The following is a 19,627-nucleotide window of genomic DNA, read 5'->3' on the forward strand; positions in this document are numbered from 1 at the left end:
AGCCTTCTACGTCTGTTTCAGTGTTGACGCACTGATTACTAGTAGATCTTTATCTGTATCAGCCATTTCGAATGGCTTTATTCCTCTGCGGGGTTGCCTCAGGCATAAATCTATGCCAGTATGTGTGTGTGTGTGTGTGTGTGTGTATGCTTGAATGAGACTATGTGTCCACAGGGAGGGGTTTGCAAGCAAAAGCTTGTGCATGCACCTATTTGTGTGCACATGTAAGATCTCTGAGAAATGCTAATGCCAATGCGGTATATGCTCTCTGTGGACATCAAGCATTGTCATATAGAGCAGTGCTGTGCATACACAATGAATGATGCACCCCTCCCTCTCTTGAACTGCAGAGCAGATTACTCACAACCTTGACTTTCAGAAGGAGACTCGATTCTTGTAATCAGCCATGCAAGCAGTGTTTTCTAAGAGCTAAATTGTGCATTACAATCACTGCAGGTGTAAACGTGTCCACTCATACTTGCATATTTTCATGAAAAGATTGCAAATGTAATGTGCTTTTTGAGCATTTAAGTCCACAAGCATGGGAGTAATATCAAGTATGACTGCATACTTTATTTTATGTAATTGTTAGGAATGGGTGTAGCTGAAAAAAATCAAACCTGTTCATCAGAGGAGGTTGTCCACATATACTCGTGGCTATGTAGAATACCACATAAAGTATTATTAATGACAAAATGCAATATATGACATGAAATATAGAATGCATAGCCAGCTCAGGCTGCACAGAGATGCATTTATATGCATATTCAGTAATACTTTACAATAAGGTTCCATTTGTTAACTACATTAGGTAACATAATCTAACAATGAAAAAAAATACTGTACATACATAAAAATACATCTAATACATTATTAAAATCAAAAGTTGCATCTGTTAATATTGTTTAATAGAGCTGAGCTATCTTGAAATAACAATGAATAGTTGTATTTTTATTAAAGCGGTAACACTTTACAATAAGGTTTCATTTGCAAACATTAATTAATGCATTAACTAACATGAACTAATTAATAAACAACATGTTTTTACACCTAACCTTTGTTAATGTAGTTATCATGTTCATGTTAGTTCAAAGTGCATTAATGTTAGCTGATACGACTTTTCATCTTAAAAATGTATTTACAAATGCTAATATGAACATGAACTAAAATTAATATTAATGAATCAGTTGTATAATATTGAAAAATCAGTTGTATTCATTGTTAACTCATGTTAACAATTGAAACTATCATAAAGTGTTTCTGCATACTAGTTTTGGTAATGAAAATATTTTTTCTTATATTAAATTAGATGTGTATGTGTATGTCAGGTTTCTCATTGGGGTGAGAGTCACCGTATTATACTAATAAATCACTATGGATAAAAGTATTTGCTAAATGAGAGCTTGCTATTTACTTGCTTACTAAATATCCATCTGAACATGATATTTAAGCTATATGTATATATTTACATATGTAAATAACAGATGGAAAATGAAAAACAATTACATTTGACCCATATACATCTGGCGACAAATTAGGCTAATCAAAACTCCCTATTAAAATAGCAAAATAAATGTGAACTAAATTAGCTGACGTGAGGAAGTCCAGAAATGTCATATGGGTGTAGGCCTAGATGTGGAAAAAATTATAGCAATAAAAAAATATATATATTTTAGGGGTTAATGTATACTGGGAACTCAGATGTGCCCCATAGCTCCAAAACAAACATGCATTCTCAGTTGCGTTCACACAGCAAAATCATAACTCATTCTTTGTATTCCTCAAATAGACACAACCATGTCAAGCAAGTTGACAGCTCGCGGAGTGCGCATGCCTTCCAGCAGGTGGAGCAGAGCCTCTGAGTCTCCACATTACACTAACAGCTTGAGAGCGGCGACACATATCTGCCACTGGCGTGATCGTCCTCATCTCCAAGCAACCCCTCCATCAGCACTGGCGTCAGCGTACGACGAGCCCGCATGGTTGCTCGGCAACGTCTACCCTCTGACGCGAGTATGACGTTAATGAGGCGGGTATCAGTTTGTTATGGCAAGAGGGGGAGGAGGCGGAGTCCCTCATCACACCATGAGCCTGTAGCGTTTGTCTCGTTGCCAGCAGAGCTGCTCTAGAGCGGAGCCTCGGTGGACGGAGCGGCACCTTGTACATAGTAGCGCGCTCCGTCAAAGTGAATACATCACTGTACATAGGAACTATTATCAAGACAGAATAAAAACAAAAACAAGTTTTCCCCTCAAGAGTTGCATAAGGAATGACTTGTAAATGCAGAATTAAAAAATCATTTGTACTGTGGAAGGAGGTGGAATTTATTCGCGTGTTAAAGGTAAGAGTACCTTCGCTTTTGATATTTCCCTTGACATGCGTGTTTGAAACAGATACACACTTTGTCATTATGTATACCTAGATTTTTTTTATATATATATGACATTTATCTGAATGTCAAGGACATTTATAGACGTTGCACGCTGGTTTGACCTGTTAGCCTATTGTGCGTTTAGTCTGAAGTTTCTATTAATTGTAGGCTACAATTTGAAAGACCGTTACAATGACATTAACTTGCTTTTGAATTAGTTCAAATGTGTTATATGTCAGTGCATCTTAAAATAAAATGTTTATTGATTCATTGATTTATAAAGCAATCATAGACTGTTTTGGGAAGGTTGTGATGTTATCGCATGTGTAAGAATTATTGTAAATAACGAATAATGATTGTAATTTTGTCGCTCAAGTTCAGTAGTATTCGTGCGCATTTATAACCTACCATTTCTGGTTTATTGCAGATAAATTAGTTATCGCTGCGCTTCGGCACACACAAAACCGGCATCATGGTTATAATGACGGTCAGCAGCGCGGGCTCTCAGTCAAGTTGTGCCCAGGCCAGACCTCTGCAGGTCGGCTTCTATGAGATCAACAGAACCCTCGGCAAGGGAAACTTCGCTGTGGTCAAACTGGCCAGACACAAAGTAACAAAAACACAGGTAAACCTCCTGCAGAATATTTTTAACTTTTTACATAATAAAGTTATTTTGTATCTTTTGATATTTTCCTACAAATTGGCAAGTAATAATAATAATAATAATAATAATGTACAGTATATTCAGCTGCATTTCTAAATGTACATTTTATTGTATTTTCATGCAGGTTGCAATTAAAATAATTGATAAAACAAGACTAAACTCTGCCAATTTGGAGAAAATCTACAGGGAGGTTCAGATTATGAAGCTGCTCAATCACCCTCACATCATAAAGCTCTATCAGGTAAGGTATAGGATTTGTAAAGTTAATAATGATGCTATAATTACTAAGGCTGCCCTGTTGAAATAGCTGGATTAAAGTCAGCTAAACTGAGGGAGTGTTGTATATTTTAGCATGCTCAGTGACACCGAGAGTGTGGTCAGGTACATTGTGAGGTGGAAGTACTCTTCCCTGGAAGTGCATCTGGATAGCATGCAATGTATAATTAGACTGAAGTTATTTTGTTCCTTGCATTCAGCTTCTGCATAGCAACTGTCCACTGCATTACACTGTTAAATATGTTTCGTCAGGTTACCTAAAACTGGTTTTATTGAATTTAAAGTATATAATATGACAGACAAAGAAACTGATCATTAGGTTACACCAAATAAAGTAATTTTTGAGGTAGTAAAAGATCCTGAAGGTAACAACGGCATGGTTTCGCGAAAACTGCCATTTTTATTCGCAATTTGGATTCAAGGCTGTTTTAATGTGATTTGTTGGCTTTTAAATCACATTGGATTACAATAGACTAATTTGTGTTTTGTTTTTTTTTTGTCTGGGAAAGAGAGGCACAGAAAAGCTGAGAGTGTGTTGGATATAAGGATACAGGGTCTAAATCTCTGACTTAACTAGCACTGGTGAAAGTCGAGTGCAATGTGTCTGCAGAGTCACGTGAAGCTAGCCAGAGGAAAATCTCTAAGAAGTACAATCTGATTTGATCCCTGGGCTTGTTTTGTCACCATGTTTTGGCTCGCACATTCATGCACACAGTGGCAGGCTAATACAGGGTACTAATATGTCCGCACATTCTTTCTCTCATAGCCTGTATAATTTAAGTTGATTTTGTTCGGAGATTAGCATTTTGCAGATCTGAAGCTGCGAGAAACTAAAATCCTTGTCAATAACATCACACCTCACTTCTTTGGATCTGACCTCTCACATTTGTAAGAGGGTGACATTTTTGGGAACTGAGCAGTAGCGTTGTAGTTTGATATGAGCTGGATGTGCCATTCCTTCAGCATACTCTTTCATATGAATTAATTAAAACATAGCCTAATGTCATCCAACATGTAAGCTTATGACTGCAGCATAAGTAAGAATCCTTCACGAAAGCGTCCTGGATTTTCTGCTTTCAGCTTGATACCGGTTTAGTGTCAGATAACCTCAAATCTATCTCTCCTTTCATAACTGATGCCCTGTTTATTTAAAGCAAAAAGCCCTTGAGATGAAAAATGTAGAAATAGTGACCCATGACCCCTCATGATAAGCTGTTTCTGTTCTCTTGATTCTTGTACAAACAGTCCTTTTATTGCCTTTAGCTTCTCATTCACTTCAGAGAAACTATTCAATAGTTTCTTTCACTCATCTCCCTCTGTGTTAGTGACGGAGGGAGACATCTCTGTGGGCTGAACAGGATGGGGTTTCTAAGGAAGCTATGACATGATTGGCCCCTCTGGGTTGACACTAAAGACTGAAGTCTTTGGATGCCGGGTTTATCTCGAGATAAAGAGCCTTTTCCTGCTGTTGCACAGCCTGACTACATGGGTCATGACACGTTATGTTACGCACTGACCTGAAGTATCGAGTGGCTGAGCGCATATGGACGGTTACACAGGTTTCCTCAGCAATAGAAAAAGAGGACAGCACAGAACCTGTTCTGCAACTCTCTCTGGTAGCGCAACATGCAGCGTTTAGTATTTCTCCCTCAGGCCTCTGCCGGGAACTTACGGGACATTCTCATAAAGGGCGAGGACGTCATACACCCTCTCTTTTATACATTTTTGCGCTATTAATTGTTGAAATACAGATCCTTTTGTGTCACTCCGAACATGCCTTTGTGCTCAAACTAGGTCTTATGTGTAAACGAATTTTATGGTTCAAAAGAAACAGGTTGGTGAAGATAAGTTTCAGCTGTCATTAGCTGCTTCAGTGGTACTGATGGATCAGACAGCAGGCATCTGAGAAAGACATGCATGTGCGTGTGTGTGTGTGTGTGTGTGTTCAGGGTATTGAGAAAATGCTTGGCTACACTCTTATGCAATGGCGCATATCATTACAAACTAGCCTGTCATTTATGAACAACAAGAACTATGATAGAAGTTGACAGAAAGAGGAAATTTGGTTCGAAAGAGAAGTAGAGATAAGACAGTTGGCTTGTTGATGCATAAAATGTACATTGACACATAAATTTGATTTAATAATAAACTTGCACTCTATTAATTTGCTGCTTGTTTTCTTAAAAAAAAAAAAATAACTCTAGCTTTCTAATCTTTTTGTATTCTATCTGTTTTCTTTTCATTTATTATACAATTAACAAAAGCAAAAAAATACCTCTAACACTAGCTTGCTCTATTATTTTTCTATTCTATCTGTTTTCTTTTTATTTATTATATTATTTAAAAAAACCTTGCTACGTGTACTGCGTTAAGCTAACTGAGACTTGTTATAGCACTTGTATGTCATTGCTCTTTTGTTGATTTTGACTGCTTCCATTTGTAAGTCGCTTTGGATAAAAGCGTCTGCTAAATGACTAAATGTAAATGTAAATTACAATTGAAATGAATGTGTAATAGAAAATGTATATTGTTTATTTTTTATGTGTATATTACTGTATTATTAAACCATTTTAAATGGCTCTATATTTTATAAATGAATTATTTAAACTACAGATATTCCATGCATCTCACAGTATTAGTTCATAAAAGCTACATGCACAAAATGTTTAAACCATTAGCAAAATGTGATAATTTGTAATAATAATTAGAATTATTAATTTAATTAATAATTTTTCTAATTCTATTATGTTTTTGTCTTTACAGGTCATGGAGACCAAAGACATGCTGTACATTGTGACAGAGTATGCAAAAAATGGAGAAATGTTTGGTAAGTGGAAACACTTTTGTAAATGAATGACTAAATAATCTGTGAAAAGACTGATGGGCGTCTTTTTTTTTTTATGTCTGTGGCTCTCCCAAAACCTCTTGTCCAGTTGTTGTGGATAATGAGGTCTGATGGGGAGAGAATTATTTAGATCAATACTGCTGTCAGAGCAGTGAGTGAGCACAGAGCGAGACAGGTGTTGGATTTTCAAGCTTTATGTAACCATGTAAAAGGGATAAGCTGCTCTACCTCTGCTTGTCCTCACCACCTAGGGATTTAAACAGTATAACATATCTGTCTCTTCACCTGTCATATACTCAGCCTTTAAAAAAAACAATGGCTGTCTCCCCAGATAAACCGTAGGCTTGGTTCTGTCTTTATATGGGGTTTTTAAGGCAATGTCTCCTCCCTTCCTAAGCCGTCCTCTTTTTTTACAGACTATCTGACATCCAACGGACGGATGAGTGAAAACGAGGCTCGTAAGAAGTTTTGGCAGATTCTGACGGCAGTGGACTACTGCCATCGGCACCACATAGTCCACAGAGACCTCAAAACTGAAAACCTGCTGCTAGACGCCAACATGAACATCAAGCTGGCAGGTGAGCAAAGAAAATAAGCTTTTAAGGGTTCACATATTGAGGTGCCCTGCTCATAAACACTTCTCATAGTCAGACTGAGTGCTCTAGCAAGAAAGCAATTACTGAATTCACAGTTAGGATCAGTAATAAAATTAAGTAATCAAATCTGATTCTCTGTACTGACACAAGCCATTCAGTCTTTTCATCAACAAAAACTAACTCACTTCTCCTCCATTTCTTTCAGACTTTGGATTTGGAAACTTCTATAATGCTGGGGAGCCTCTCTCCACGTGGTGTGGAAGCCCACCATACGCTGCCCCAGAGGTCTTTGAGGGAAAGGAATATGAGGGGCCACAGTTAGACATTTGGGTATGTTTATCAAACTGATGCTTTGCTGATGTCTTACACAGCTGCAATTATAATTATAAAATCATCATTATGAAATTATAAAAGAATTGTTTACACTACTTAGAAAACAAAACTCTGTTTAGCATTTATAAATTAACCAATTTCATTGATGTCATTGTCTAATTTGCAATCTAAATTGCCACTAGTCATTTAGCTAACACCTATTTGCATATTGAATTTAATATAATAAAATATAGAACAGTATTATTTGCTGCCTTGCAAGCACTGGTATAAATGCAAATCTAATACATACTACAAATGTGTCTCTGTCTTTCACAGAGTCTAGGTGTGGTTCTGTATGTGTTAGTGTGCGGGTCCCTGCCCTTTGATGGGGACAGTCTTCCAGCTTTGAGACAGAGAGTGACAGAGGGCCGCTTCAGAATACCATTCTTCATGTCACAAGGTACAGCTCTTCACTCCCTCTTTTCATGTAAAATGCTGCATCATTGTAAGAAAACCAGTTTTGACCTAGACCTCCTTGTCTCCTTGTCCAGACTGTGAAAATCTGATTCGTAAGATGCTGGTGGTCGACCCAGCCAAGCGGATCAGCGTGGCTCAGATCAAGCAGCACCGCTGGATGCTTGCGGATCCCAGCGCACCCCACCAGACCCTTTCTCTGTCCCTTACTGACTACAACTCCAACCTGGGAGACTACAATGAACCCGTCTTGAGTATCATGCAGACCCTCGGCATTGACAGACAGAGGACTGTTGAGGTGAGAAAAGGGGCAGATTCAGTTGGCTTGTGGAGACATGTGTCCCTGTGTATGTTACAAACAGTACGTGGTTAGTTGTTTCCAGCAGGGAAGGGCTTTTTTACCAGAGCAAGTATTAATATATATTGTTCGAGGGACGTAAATTGTTAATTTGTCACCTCAGAATAAAAACAACACCAGCTTCCCATAGCTTTCCTTATGTCCTTCTGTTGGCACAGAAAGGATAAACACAGTAGCATCTGTTTTAAAAGCTGCCATGCTGTGTCGCTTTTATCTTTTGGTAATATCCCTTAAGAAGTTAATTCTTGACGCAGACTGCCTGCGTTGCATTACACATATTAAAGTGATGCTTTGTATGGTCACTGTGTCTAAAACAGTTTTTCGATTGCCTTCCACAGTCTCTCCAGAATAGTAGCTACAACCACTTCTCAGCAATCTATTACCTGCTGCTAGAAAGAGTGAAGGAGCACCGCAGCCAACAGCTGAGCCGCCAATGCGGGGCCTGGAATCAGAGGTCGAGGACAGCGTCCGATTCCTCCACCCCAGAGGTGAGTGTCGAGGCGAGGCCAAGATAGTCTCCTGTTTAAGATGAAATCTCCCTGTGCTAACTCAGCTCGTCATCTTGTCCATCTCTTTTACAAGTTGATCATGGAATCGTCTGACAGCTTCAGAACCTCAGCCTTCCCCGTAGCCACCAAGGTGAACACTCCTGTCCATGCAAAAATGGAATGTGAACAAGGAGGCCTGTTTCAGGTCAGTACTTCCCTTGAGCTTGAAGTAATCCCTCTCTAGACTAAGGGTGGGTAACAAGAGGTCCACTGTCCTGCAGAGATTAGCTCCAACCCTGATTAAACACACCTGAACAAGTTAATCAAGGTCTTCAGGATCACTGTGTTTGGGTAGGGTTGGAACTAAAATCTGCAGGAGTTGCCCACCCCTGCTCTAGACCCCTCTCTTCCTAGTTGCTCAGTAAATAGACTCCCTGTCCTGTTTCATATTGCAGATATGCAGTGCACCCCCAATCCCCCTCCTCCATTAGAGACAGGCAGTGGCTAATGTGAATGCCTCCCTCCCTTCCTCAGCGTGTGGTGTGCCCAGTGGAAGCCAGCCTGAACGGGCTCCTGTGGAACCGATCCATCTCCCCCAACAGCCTGCTGGAGACTACCATAAGCGAGGAGGTGCGACCTCATGACCTGGAGGAGGAAGAGGGGATGCTGCAGGTCCAGCCGCCCCATTTGCCCAGCACCACCTCCCGAAGGCACACACTTGCAGAGGTCTCTGCTCGATTCCACAAGTGCAATCCACCCTGTAAGTCAAATGTTAATACTAGGGTGAATTGAAGGACTTAATGCAAGGATCGGGTTGTTAATTACATGTGTCATCATCTCTCAGGTATTGTGGTCAGTCCTTCAGATGGTGCTTCCTCTGACAGCTGTCTGAAGTCCTCCTCGAACCCCAACCCTGCTCTCTCCACTGCTGTAGGGGATCTTTCATCACTGCTTGCCTCCAATACAGGGCCTGAGGCATTAGCCCCTGCCAGGTCGCCCCTCGCTCTTTCCTCCAACCTCCTCATGCAAAATCAAGGGAGCTTGCTTGCAGCAAGCTTCCAAGAGGGGCGTAGGGCTTCAGACACCTCCCTTACACAGGGTGAGTTTCATTAAAAATTTAAAATCTACTTTAAAACACGTGCCAGATTTATAGAATCACATGGCTAAGAAGTTTCTAACCGGTCTGTGATTATTTCTCTAGGGCTGAAGGCATTCAGACAGCAGCTGAGGCAGAACACTCGTGCGAAAGGCCTGCTAGGGTTGAACAAGATCAAAGGTCTGGCACGACAGGTGTGCCCTCCGACCTCATGCTCCAGAGGCAGCCGGGGGTCGCTTGGCCCAACTCTGTGCTCTCCCTCAAGCCTCCAGAGCTCTAGCAGCCCTCGTGAGCGCCGCAGCATGCTGGAGGAAGTTCTGCATCAGCAAAGGTGAGAAGAAATCCATACATATCCCAGACTACTGAATATTGGAAACGTCAGTGTTTCCCAACCCTGTTCCTGGAGCTACCCCAGTACTCCACACTTTTAAACTCTTCCTAATCAAACACACCTGAATCAGCTCATTAGTAGAGATTCCAAGACCGGAAATGGATGGGTCAGATAAAGGAGAAATTCAAAATGTGTACTGTTGGGGTGCCTCCAAGAACAGGGTTGGTACATTTCTTGAATATACCTAAACTCTGTTGTTCTTTTATACAGAATGCTGCAGATCCAGCACCAGCCTCAGCCCCAAGTCCAGTCTCAGCAGCCCGTGCTCTTCCTCTCACAGTCCCACCCCTCATCTCCTCCCTCCAACAATCTCTTCGCCCCTGCCGCCCTCTTTTCCAACCCCCCGACTCAACCTATCCTCCCACCGTGCCAGCAGACATCCATCACCTTCCAGCACAACCTGTGGCAGCAGCAGCAGTCTCTTGACTCATCTTCCTCGTCCTTGTCCCCCGTGGCATCTGCTGCCCATCTTCTGGAGGCTCGTCTGCACATCAGCCAGCGGCCACATCTCCACCCTCAGTCCCCACAGCACCTGCGAATCCACCCCACCATCCTGTCCCAGGGGCCTTTCTCCCTCCTGCCCCAGCAGGGCAGTTGGAGCCTGAGCACCAAAATCGAGCCTGAACCTGATGTTCAGGAGCTGGTCTGTGCTGGTCAAAAGCAGCAAATCAGCAGCTGTGTCATGGTCAAATAAAGAAGGCAAAGACTTTGAAGAAGGTCTTAGAGTGATGCTGACTGCTTTCACCACTCTTAGTCCAGAGTGAGCCAATGGACAATGGTGTTGAGCGTCAGAACTAGAAAGCATCTCATTTTGATGATGCTCTCAGTAGTTTTCTAATGCATAGGAGAGAAATTTTACTCTCTCTGGACACACAATTCCACGATTATGTCTATATGTGTTGGAATGACCAGAGAAAATAAGAAGAAGCAATAACCAACCTCTTCATTGAGCCCATGATCCTTGCCAGGTGCTCCTGTCCACACAGCAATAAAGGACGTGTCGCTGAACAAGGAACTGAAGAGTGTGAGTTTTCATCCATTTGCGAGTAGTTCCACTCATACGTAAAGCTGGCCTCCACAATAGCGAATGATTATGTCAGAGACGCTTGTTTATCCTCTATACAAGTATGAAAATAGGACAGTGATGTCTTCCTTACAGATTTTTCCAATTCCTTTGAGCTTTTTATTTAGTTTGTTTGTTTTACATCTCCAGAGAAGACCAAAGTTGATTGCTTTTTTTGCCTCTTTGATTTCTTTCCTCAAAGTTCTTGAAACAAAATGCAGTATCTGACTTATCCAAAACTTCCAAAAACTAAGAAAAAAAATACTGTCATTTCATCTGTGATGTGAAAATGTGTGCAAACTAGCCACACGATGCCTCCAATAATGTGTGCAATGAAGAGGCGCCTTAGCATGAGGGGAAAGTCAAATGAGAGTAAGCTAGATATAAGCACAAGAGGTACTACATAGTGTTAACTAGACAAGCTCTTTGGGTTTTCGCTGTCTGTGACAATGACTTTAATGCTGCTTCATGTTTAGTCACCTATATACAAAGACGCTAGAAAATTATGATCATACAAATGTGCACCTACCAATGACTTAATGAAATTAGGAGACATTGTCCGGCCTAGCCGTTCAGTTTTGGTCCCTCAAGACTCCTCTTCCATCAGTACACTACCTCCTCCATAACTGATCATTCTCCTCAAAAGGCTGTATCTCAACACACACTGTATGAGAAGTTAGGCCCATTACAATGTCTTGAACCCATGACCCTCATTAATGGTGTAAATTTGCTTGTTTTAATCTTTTTTTTTTAAACAGTGAACAAAGAATATGACTATAGTGCAATATTTCACATTGAAATGTAGAACCAGGAGAGGAAGCTGTTGTAGGAAAGCAAAAGGTACTTCATGCCTGATAATGTTATTTTATTATTTCTTTTATAGAGCATGTTTTTGTTTGTTTGTTTGTATTGTATGTATGTACGAGATCATTTTAATGATGTATTCTGCATGAGCATAGAAAATAAGAGCCTGGACATTTTTATACAACTTGTTCTCTTCATGGCACAGGTTGCCTTTGCGTCCAGGCTGGCTTTGTAGAACGGCAGAACTAGAAAAGTTACAGGAAAAACCAAAGAGAGAGCGCAGGGAAGATCAAGAGAAACATGTTTAAATCTTGCAAACACAGTTGTACTGCACAGATGTAAAAAGTAGCTGCCTCCTCTAGTTAACAAACATTTGATAAGCAATCATTTTAGGTTCTCCCTTTCTCAGAATGGCCATGCATTTACATACTCGTATAATTTTTTCTTGATTAAAATGCACACACAGATGCAGACACACATAGCTGAAGATGTCTTGAAGCAATAGAGTAGAATTTTATAATTTTTTAAAAATTATTTTTAGCTTACAATCTAGGTGCTAGAAGTAGATTTCCGAAGTGTTTCTGGGTTTGTGTGCAATTTATATGAAACAATAGTGTGTTACCATTGTTGAAGCTCCATTTGCTTGAAGCACTGTTTATATAGCTCTAAATGATCCTGCTGCATGTTTGTCTTTTGTGAATTCGACATATTTGTGCAATGGTTTTTAGTAGTTTAGAAAAAAATCTGTACTGTGTTTTCAAATTGGGTCATAAAACAGTGTTTGAAACCAGTGCAGGAAAAGATAAGTTGAAGGTAAAGCTCTTAAAGGTAATGTAAGAAACAGTGTTACAGTAACACCCCTTTCCTTTGTCACCCACCACCATACTTGTGCCTTTGTCTGAACAAATCCAGTGATGGTGAATTTTAAGTTTGATTTTAGGATATCAGAAAGCTGCAGAGGTGTGTATTTTATGCTTTTTGTTAGTTCAAACATCCCATTTTATACTTTCATTTCATGTGCTGTTTGACAATTATGCACTTTATGATGACAGTTGCTTTTGAAAATAGTGTTTGTTTCCACCGCAGGTATAGATGAGTCTGTAGTAACTTTTGAAACACTATGTTTTTATGCTGAACTGTAAAGATTCTGTTCTGTCTGATTTTCTTTTTTTCTTGGTTATATTTCACTGATATGCTTGCTTGCTGTATGTGTGATTACATGGCTGTGTGAAAGTATATGAGAGATAAAGTTTTATTTATGTGGCTATTTATTTGAATTTAAAAAATCACCTCTTGAAATGTATTTCTGTGTTTCGATTGTTTTTTCCCACATTTTGCTAGGTTTCCATTTGCTTATATGGAATTTTACTTTGCTATTAAAGATCTAAAACATCATATAGTTTCCGAAAAGTATCACTGTTATTGAATCAGTGATATTAAGCATGTTTCCTCTAAAACAAAATGCCTATTGTTTCTTTGAAGACATTTATCATATATACGATTATCAGGATTATCTACACATGCATGATTATTCAACTACAAATTTATATGTATGCTATACATACACCTATATCCTGCAATGCAAAAACAATTTATTTATTAATATTTAATATTTTAAATCAATTTTGTCTATTTAGAGTAAAATATATAAAATAACAATAAAATAACACATTAAGTAAAATGAGACAAAATGTGCAAAATAAAGCATGTTTTCAAGAAAATATTCTTTACATCGGTTTGTAAAATTTCTTAATTTTTTCATTTCTCATTGGCTTTTTTCACCCTTGTTTTAAGCCTAGATATAAGAAATGATTAAACTACGTTCTTGTGGTATAAGAATACTGCAGTACTCCATTCAATATACATTTGTATATTGTAGTATTATAGTAGTATTACTTCTACTTCTACTTCTACTTCTTCTAGTATTACTATAGTAGTAAATAGTAGTATTATTCAACTATTTATCTTGTTTTAGTGGAATTATTATTATTGATTTATTTACCTAGAGGTACAACAACAACTATTATTTTTGCAATGATAGAACAACATGTTTAAATAACATGACATTTATTTCCAGACCGTAAACAACTCAGAAACCTGAGCAACCAGCAGAAACATAACAATTAGCGTGAAACACAACTGGCTGTAATATGTAATCTACTGTGACAGTTTCTCACAGGTACAGTGGAGGACAGGGCACATGTAAACACATTCCAGCGCGCGTGTGCGCTCATCACTCCAGTTGTAAACTAGCGGCTGGCTATGTGCCCAGAGAGCTCGCATTGATCTGTGCTGGGAATTCAATGCTCATACATTCAGCTCCAAAGCCAACGGTCCATGCAAATCATTCTGACTGGCTGCCCTGCTCCAACTCGTCAGCTCAAATGTCTGCTCACAGCGTGCCAAAACCTCTGTCACACAGACTCAGATTGATGAAGCTCCCTTAAATATATTTGTGTGAATATCCAGATCTCTCTGAAATCATAGCTACACTGCTGATGCAGAAAAACATCAATTACCAGGAACAGGCATCATACTCGTCACGCTTCATCATTTCATAAATATCAAAGGTAAATATCAGATAAAATATTAGAATTGAAATTCTACAAAAATGTTAATGTAATAAAAAATAAAGTAAATATTAAGCATGTTTTCCCCAAAACAAAATGTTTTTCATTTATCATATATTAGATTATCAGGATTATCTGTTATTTTACAACAAATTAGCATGTACAAAATACTATATAGATATATAGATATTGGAACGCAGGATATTTTATAATTGTAATATGAATGTGATATATATTTTCTATTTGTGAATGATACAATATCCTGCATTCCGAGTTTTTCTTAATTTATATTTTATTTTTGAGTCCAGATATTTAAAATAACAATAAAATAGTACATTAAATAAAATGAACTTAAAATATTGAACTTGAACAATTTGTAGGCTAAAATGGAGTTCAAACATTTTTTTGTGAATGTCAATTTTAATTTTTAATTTTTTTTTTATTATTTATATAAACATTATAATATTATATATACACTATGAAATAACACAAATGGAAGTGTGGGAATTATGCTGTGACAAAATAAATCTGCAGATCCAGATCCTTTTAACTGGCATTGATTAGAGGAAAGTTCAAGTAGGTGCAGTATTTGAAAACGTCTCTAGGTTACGTATGTAACCATGGTTCCCCGAGGGAACGAGACGCTGCGTCGAGATCGCTTTGGGAACGCCCCTGCGTGACCACGTTCTGAAGCACGTGTCAAATCAGCCCAATGGAGTAGCGAGACGTCACGGGCGGGGTGACGTAAGCACCAGAAAGTATAAAAGCGCATCCGGCAGAGCACAAGTTAGCTTCGATGAAGTAGCGCCTGGAGGGATGCAGGGAGTATGGCAAAGAGACGCAGCGTCTCGTTCCCTCGGGGAACCATGGTTACATACGTAACCTAGAGACGTTCACCCACAAATGAAACTTATGCCATCATTTACTAACCCTCATGTCATTCCTGCCGGATGCGCTTTTATACTTTCTGGTGCTTACGTCACCCCGCCCGTGACGTCTTGCTACTCCATTGGGCTGATTTGACACGTGCTTCAGAACGCGGTCACGCAGGGGCGTTCCCAAAGCGATCTCGACGCAGCTCGAGTTCCTGAAGGGGAACTATTAGTGTTTGTGATGGTGTGTAATGTTTGTTTCTCTTGAGAGGTAAAGAAAAGGCTTTCATATTTGAGCAGTTCATTGTTTTGTTTTTTGTTTGTTTTTTTTCTTTGGAGAATGATCCAAGTGAGGAATGCATTTATTGCTGAACACTTGACATGTCTCTTGAGACGTTCAATAGCATATGATGATTATCAGGTTAAAGGTAGCTGTCTTTAATGAGCTAAGCATGTGGATGTAATGACATTACATGGGTTATATAGTGCAATAGTTGTATGTATGGTAGGTTAGTCAGAGGTATTTTGGTACCGCACTGCTCTATCTTTCCCCTTTGGGACATACTGTGGCCAAGATTGTAAGCTGAGATAAGTATGAGTGAGAGACGAGTTGAGTCTGTCAGAGGTCATGCAGTGCAGCGCTGGGAGACTAGCAGCTAGCAGCTCTTGACTGGAAGCTCAGAGAAACCACTTCAAAGTCATTTTAAAAATGCTTTTAGCTTTTAGCCTATTCTCAGTTGTCCAGGTAAGAGAAAACAGCAATGGGAGATATCTGATATTTGATATTTGAAGACCTTTACTTAGAACCTCCAGTGGGAAGCATGGTACAGTCAATGATAATGTACAGTCAGCTGCTCATTATCACAAAATAAACTCTGACTGGGTGATCAACACCTAAATGAGAGCAGAGGAGTCTGATATCACACTGAAGAAGTTTATTGTGAGATAATCACCGGCTGACTGTACATATTCCCATGGCTACTATAAGCAAATAAATAAAAATATGGATATGAAATATTGATTTGAGTTTAAATGATTTTATTTCATAACTAAAAAAAGGAGAGTGAGTGCTACATAGAAAATAGTTTTTTGGACAACAGTCCAACTAAAGAGTTTAACCGTCATAATAGAAATATTTGACCCCAGAAAACCATGACTGACCAATCATAATCAAGTATTTCAGAGAGGCATGTCATAGCGGGGGCAAGTTCAAGCTCAAACCGGTGTGCACCGTTTTGCTACGGTTTCCGGTTTGAACGACATGTTTCCTGGAAACGGTGTGCAACGGGGTTTGAGATGCGTTTTCTCTTGTTTGGTGGGTGTGTCAAACATGTCAGCCCAATCAGCAGCAACATGTATGTAAACCACGCGGTATTAAAGAGACAGCTCGCACAATGTAATTAACATCCAAATAAATTCACAAGACCAAGTATAGTGTTTGCACATGTTTATTTACATTAAAGGCAAAATAACTGAAATAATAAGGGCACAAATATAGATCTGGAACTTCTTTAAGTCTGTCTAAATACAGTATCATTTAGTAATTGCGATGTCTTCTGGTCCATATCCTTTCCTTAAGAAGGTGTGCTAAATAGATTAATGTAACATAAAAATACTATACATATTTATATATTTTGCTATTGCATTGTGGAGTGACACTTTCATAAACTTTTCTAAACTCCTCCAATTATATAATGGTAAATATTACAATATCATAGCACAACAAAAGTGATCAGCAATAAAAGTAAGCCTAATACTCACAATTAAAATAATAAGGTCATATAGATCATAACACAGTCTCGGAGGTAAGAAGTGGATTATCCTTCACCTGAAATGTTTGTCTTTTCATCCTGAAATGCGAGGCAAATGTTGGATCACAATAATTAGGAACCACAGTTTCCACAAATCCCTTCATTTGATTGGGATGTTCTCTTTTATTCTGGAGGGCAAGGGCAATGACTGTACCATCGAGCGTATTTTGCAGTATTAAACACGTATTTATACCGATTTCATCAGGCTCCGAAAATTCTTCAAAAAGAACACAAAGAATGGCCTTCTCAGCTGCCATAGTTGCAACTCTTGCGTCATCAGAACAGGGTGTTCAACGCAGCACCATTTCCGTTTAAAAAACGTTTTGCACCGTTTTTGTCGGGGCTGAACGCAGCCCTGACCTCTAGAAAGGTAATTTAGAAGGTTGAAACCAATATGTTCAACCTAAAGTCAGTAATTAGTGACCATGTTCTGTGGTAGATTAAAACTGTAAATATTGTTCTGCCAAACTTGAGGGCCCATTTACATAGCACACATATTGAGTGTAAAAATATGATGTGCAGGGAAGTGGAATAAAAAAAGGCCCAGTTCACAAGAATGATATCTATAAGGATAACAATAACATTAACTATATTTAGCGTCATTAAAAACGTTTTGTTTATTATAAGTATGCAAATAGTTTTGTCATTTGACGCTTCAGATGTTTGAGCTTTTTAAAGTTGATTCTGAGCTTGAACTTTTTAAAGTCGATTTATAGTTGATTCTGATTGGCTGTCAATTTTATTTTATTTTTTAAATCGTTCATCAGCTGAAAGAAATCATTCTGAAAGTGATTCCACCAATATTGTTCCTAGTAATATTAAAATTATAGTGGTGGTATTAACAGCTTTATTCTCATAGAATTAGAACAATTTTAAAACTTTATCATTATCGTTATCATAGGGGACATTGTTTTGAAATGTTTCTAAAATGGTATGGGTTTTTTTGTGATTAGAAAATTATTTAAAGGTGACTAAAACATTTCCTAAATATTCTACTAATTTTTTTTTACCCAAAATATAATGTTATTTGAACATTTATTTTATTCATATGATGCTATTTTAAAGATCATTATTTTGTGTATTTGGTGTAACAGAATATGTTGACATGCTTTAATGTTGAAAAAACACAAGACAGCTGACGTGCTATGATTTCTGACTGGCTGTTCACTCTCCTGTGATGTGACCCTGTTCCCCTCACACACACTTCTAAGAACATTAAAATGTCCAGTTTTATTGTCATGTTTAGAATGTAATTTAAAGGTTACAAAATCATTTCTCACAACATTCTACTAACTTTATTTTCACCCAAAATATTTTAAAGGTTACAAAAAAAAATGTTTCTTAGTATGTTCAACTAAAAATCATCATGAGAATTTTTCGAAAATATTCTCTCAATGTTATGAGAATGTTGTGTTTTAGTAAAGTCACAAGAATTTTCCACAAACATTATTTTAAGAAGATTTTGTCCTAATATTTATATAACTTTTTCAAACACTTAAGTGTAGGTTGTGAGAACGTTCCCTGTTAGCTGGGTTAGTACTTAATGTGAATGCATCTTAACAGCAAAGGTATATAAAATATATTAATACATTTAGGACCAATCAAGTTAAAAAGAAAGAGTTTCACTTTTCTCCAACAAGAGTTCAGACAGGTCAAGAAACAACCAAATGACCAGATGATCAGATAATTTAGTGCATGAACTTTACAAATAGCTGTTTATTCAATACTTCATAATCTTCTTGTAATAAGCTGTACAGTACAGCCAATGCTGTTGGCATCAATCACATCAGCAACAAACAACAAGTCCAAGCTTGCTAAAATCAAAGTTCTTTGGTGCACTTTTCTTATTTTTCTGTGATGATTTTGATGTGATGGACATTTCTAGTTTCCAATAAACTTCCAGCTGTGAATAACAATCACTTTCAGGAGACTAGATCTGGCAGCAGTGTACATTTTGAACAAAGCAGAACACACAAACCACTTTGACCAGAGTTGTGAAACAGTGAGGGGTTTAACCTTTATGATAATGGAGTCATTATGAGACCATTCCCATTCAGTCTGTTGCATAACTCTTCCTTACAGTCCACCGGGACACTCCTGGAGATTATTAAAGGAGAATGTGTGGTTCACAGGTTGAGAAAAGCTTTGCGTCACTAACCAGAAACAGCCGGTACTGTGTTGGGTGTAATAGTGTGTTTCTCAGAAAGGTGTCTTCACTTTCGGAGAGACTTGTTTTAAGTTTGCTTGACGTTTGCATTGTCCGATTCGTTTTCACCACAGGAATTTACAAGTCAATAGTGCATTTATTATGATCATGTATTTAAAAAGCTGACTCAGTAAATATTTTTTTTATTTAATTCTCTATGATTACGCATATGGTTTTCATGACATGGAATATGTGAAATACTTATACTTTAAAAAGTATTTATGATTCTACAGGGCCATTAAAAATGAATGCAAAAAAGTGATTAAAATGTTGAAAAATAAAAGAAATGGTTTAACTATGATACACACTTTCTCTTATAAAGTCATGAGAAAATATTAGACCAAATATAAATTGATACTGATAACAAAAAACTGTTATGTGTCAGCGTCAGCTACTTATGTACAGAGATGGGCATAAATACATCAAAAAG

At 38.2% G+C, this 19,627-nt stretch overlaps 1 protein-coding gene across 1 annotated transcript; it reads left to right on the forward strand.

The window, feature by feature from the left end:
• Window positions 1-2,105: 2,105 nt before the first annotated feature.
• On the forward strand, window positions 2,106-11,437 carry sik1 (salt-inducible kinase 1). The gene is made up of 14 exons (XM_016529715.1): window positions 2,106-2,341; window positions 2,799-2,996; window positions 3,160-3,276; window positions 6,075-6,138; window positions 6,573-6,734; window positions 6,958-7,082; window positions 7,401-7,524; window positions 7,616-7,836; window positions 8,235-8,384; window positions 8,479-8,589; window positions 8,919-9,144; window positions 9,229-9,483; window positions 9,586-9,811; window positions 10,082-11,437. The coding sequence occupies exons 2-14, from the start codon at window positions 2,844-2,846 to the stop codon at window positions 10,563-10,565; spliced, it is 2,418 nt and encodes an 805-aa protein (XP_016385201.1). The 5' UTR covers window positions 2,106-2,341; window positions 2,799-2,843; the 3' UTR covers window positions 10,566-11,437.
• The last annotated feature ends 8,190 nt before the right edge of the window (window positions 11,438-19,627 follow it).

Source organism: Sinocyclocheilus rhinocerous, unplaced genomic scaffold, assembly GCF_001515625.1.
Source record: "Sinocyclocheilus rhinocerous isolate Xijiao unplaced genomic scaffold, SAMN03320098_v1.1 scaffold30, whole genome shotgun sequence".
In the NCBI taxonomy this organism is placed as follows: Eukaryota; Metazoa; Chordata; class Actinopteri; order Cypriniformes; family Cyprinidae; genus Sinocyclocheilus; species Sinocyclocheilus rhinocerous.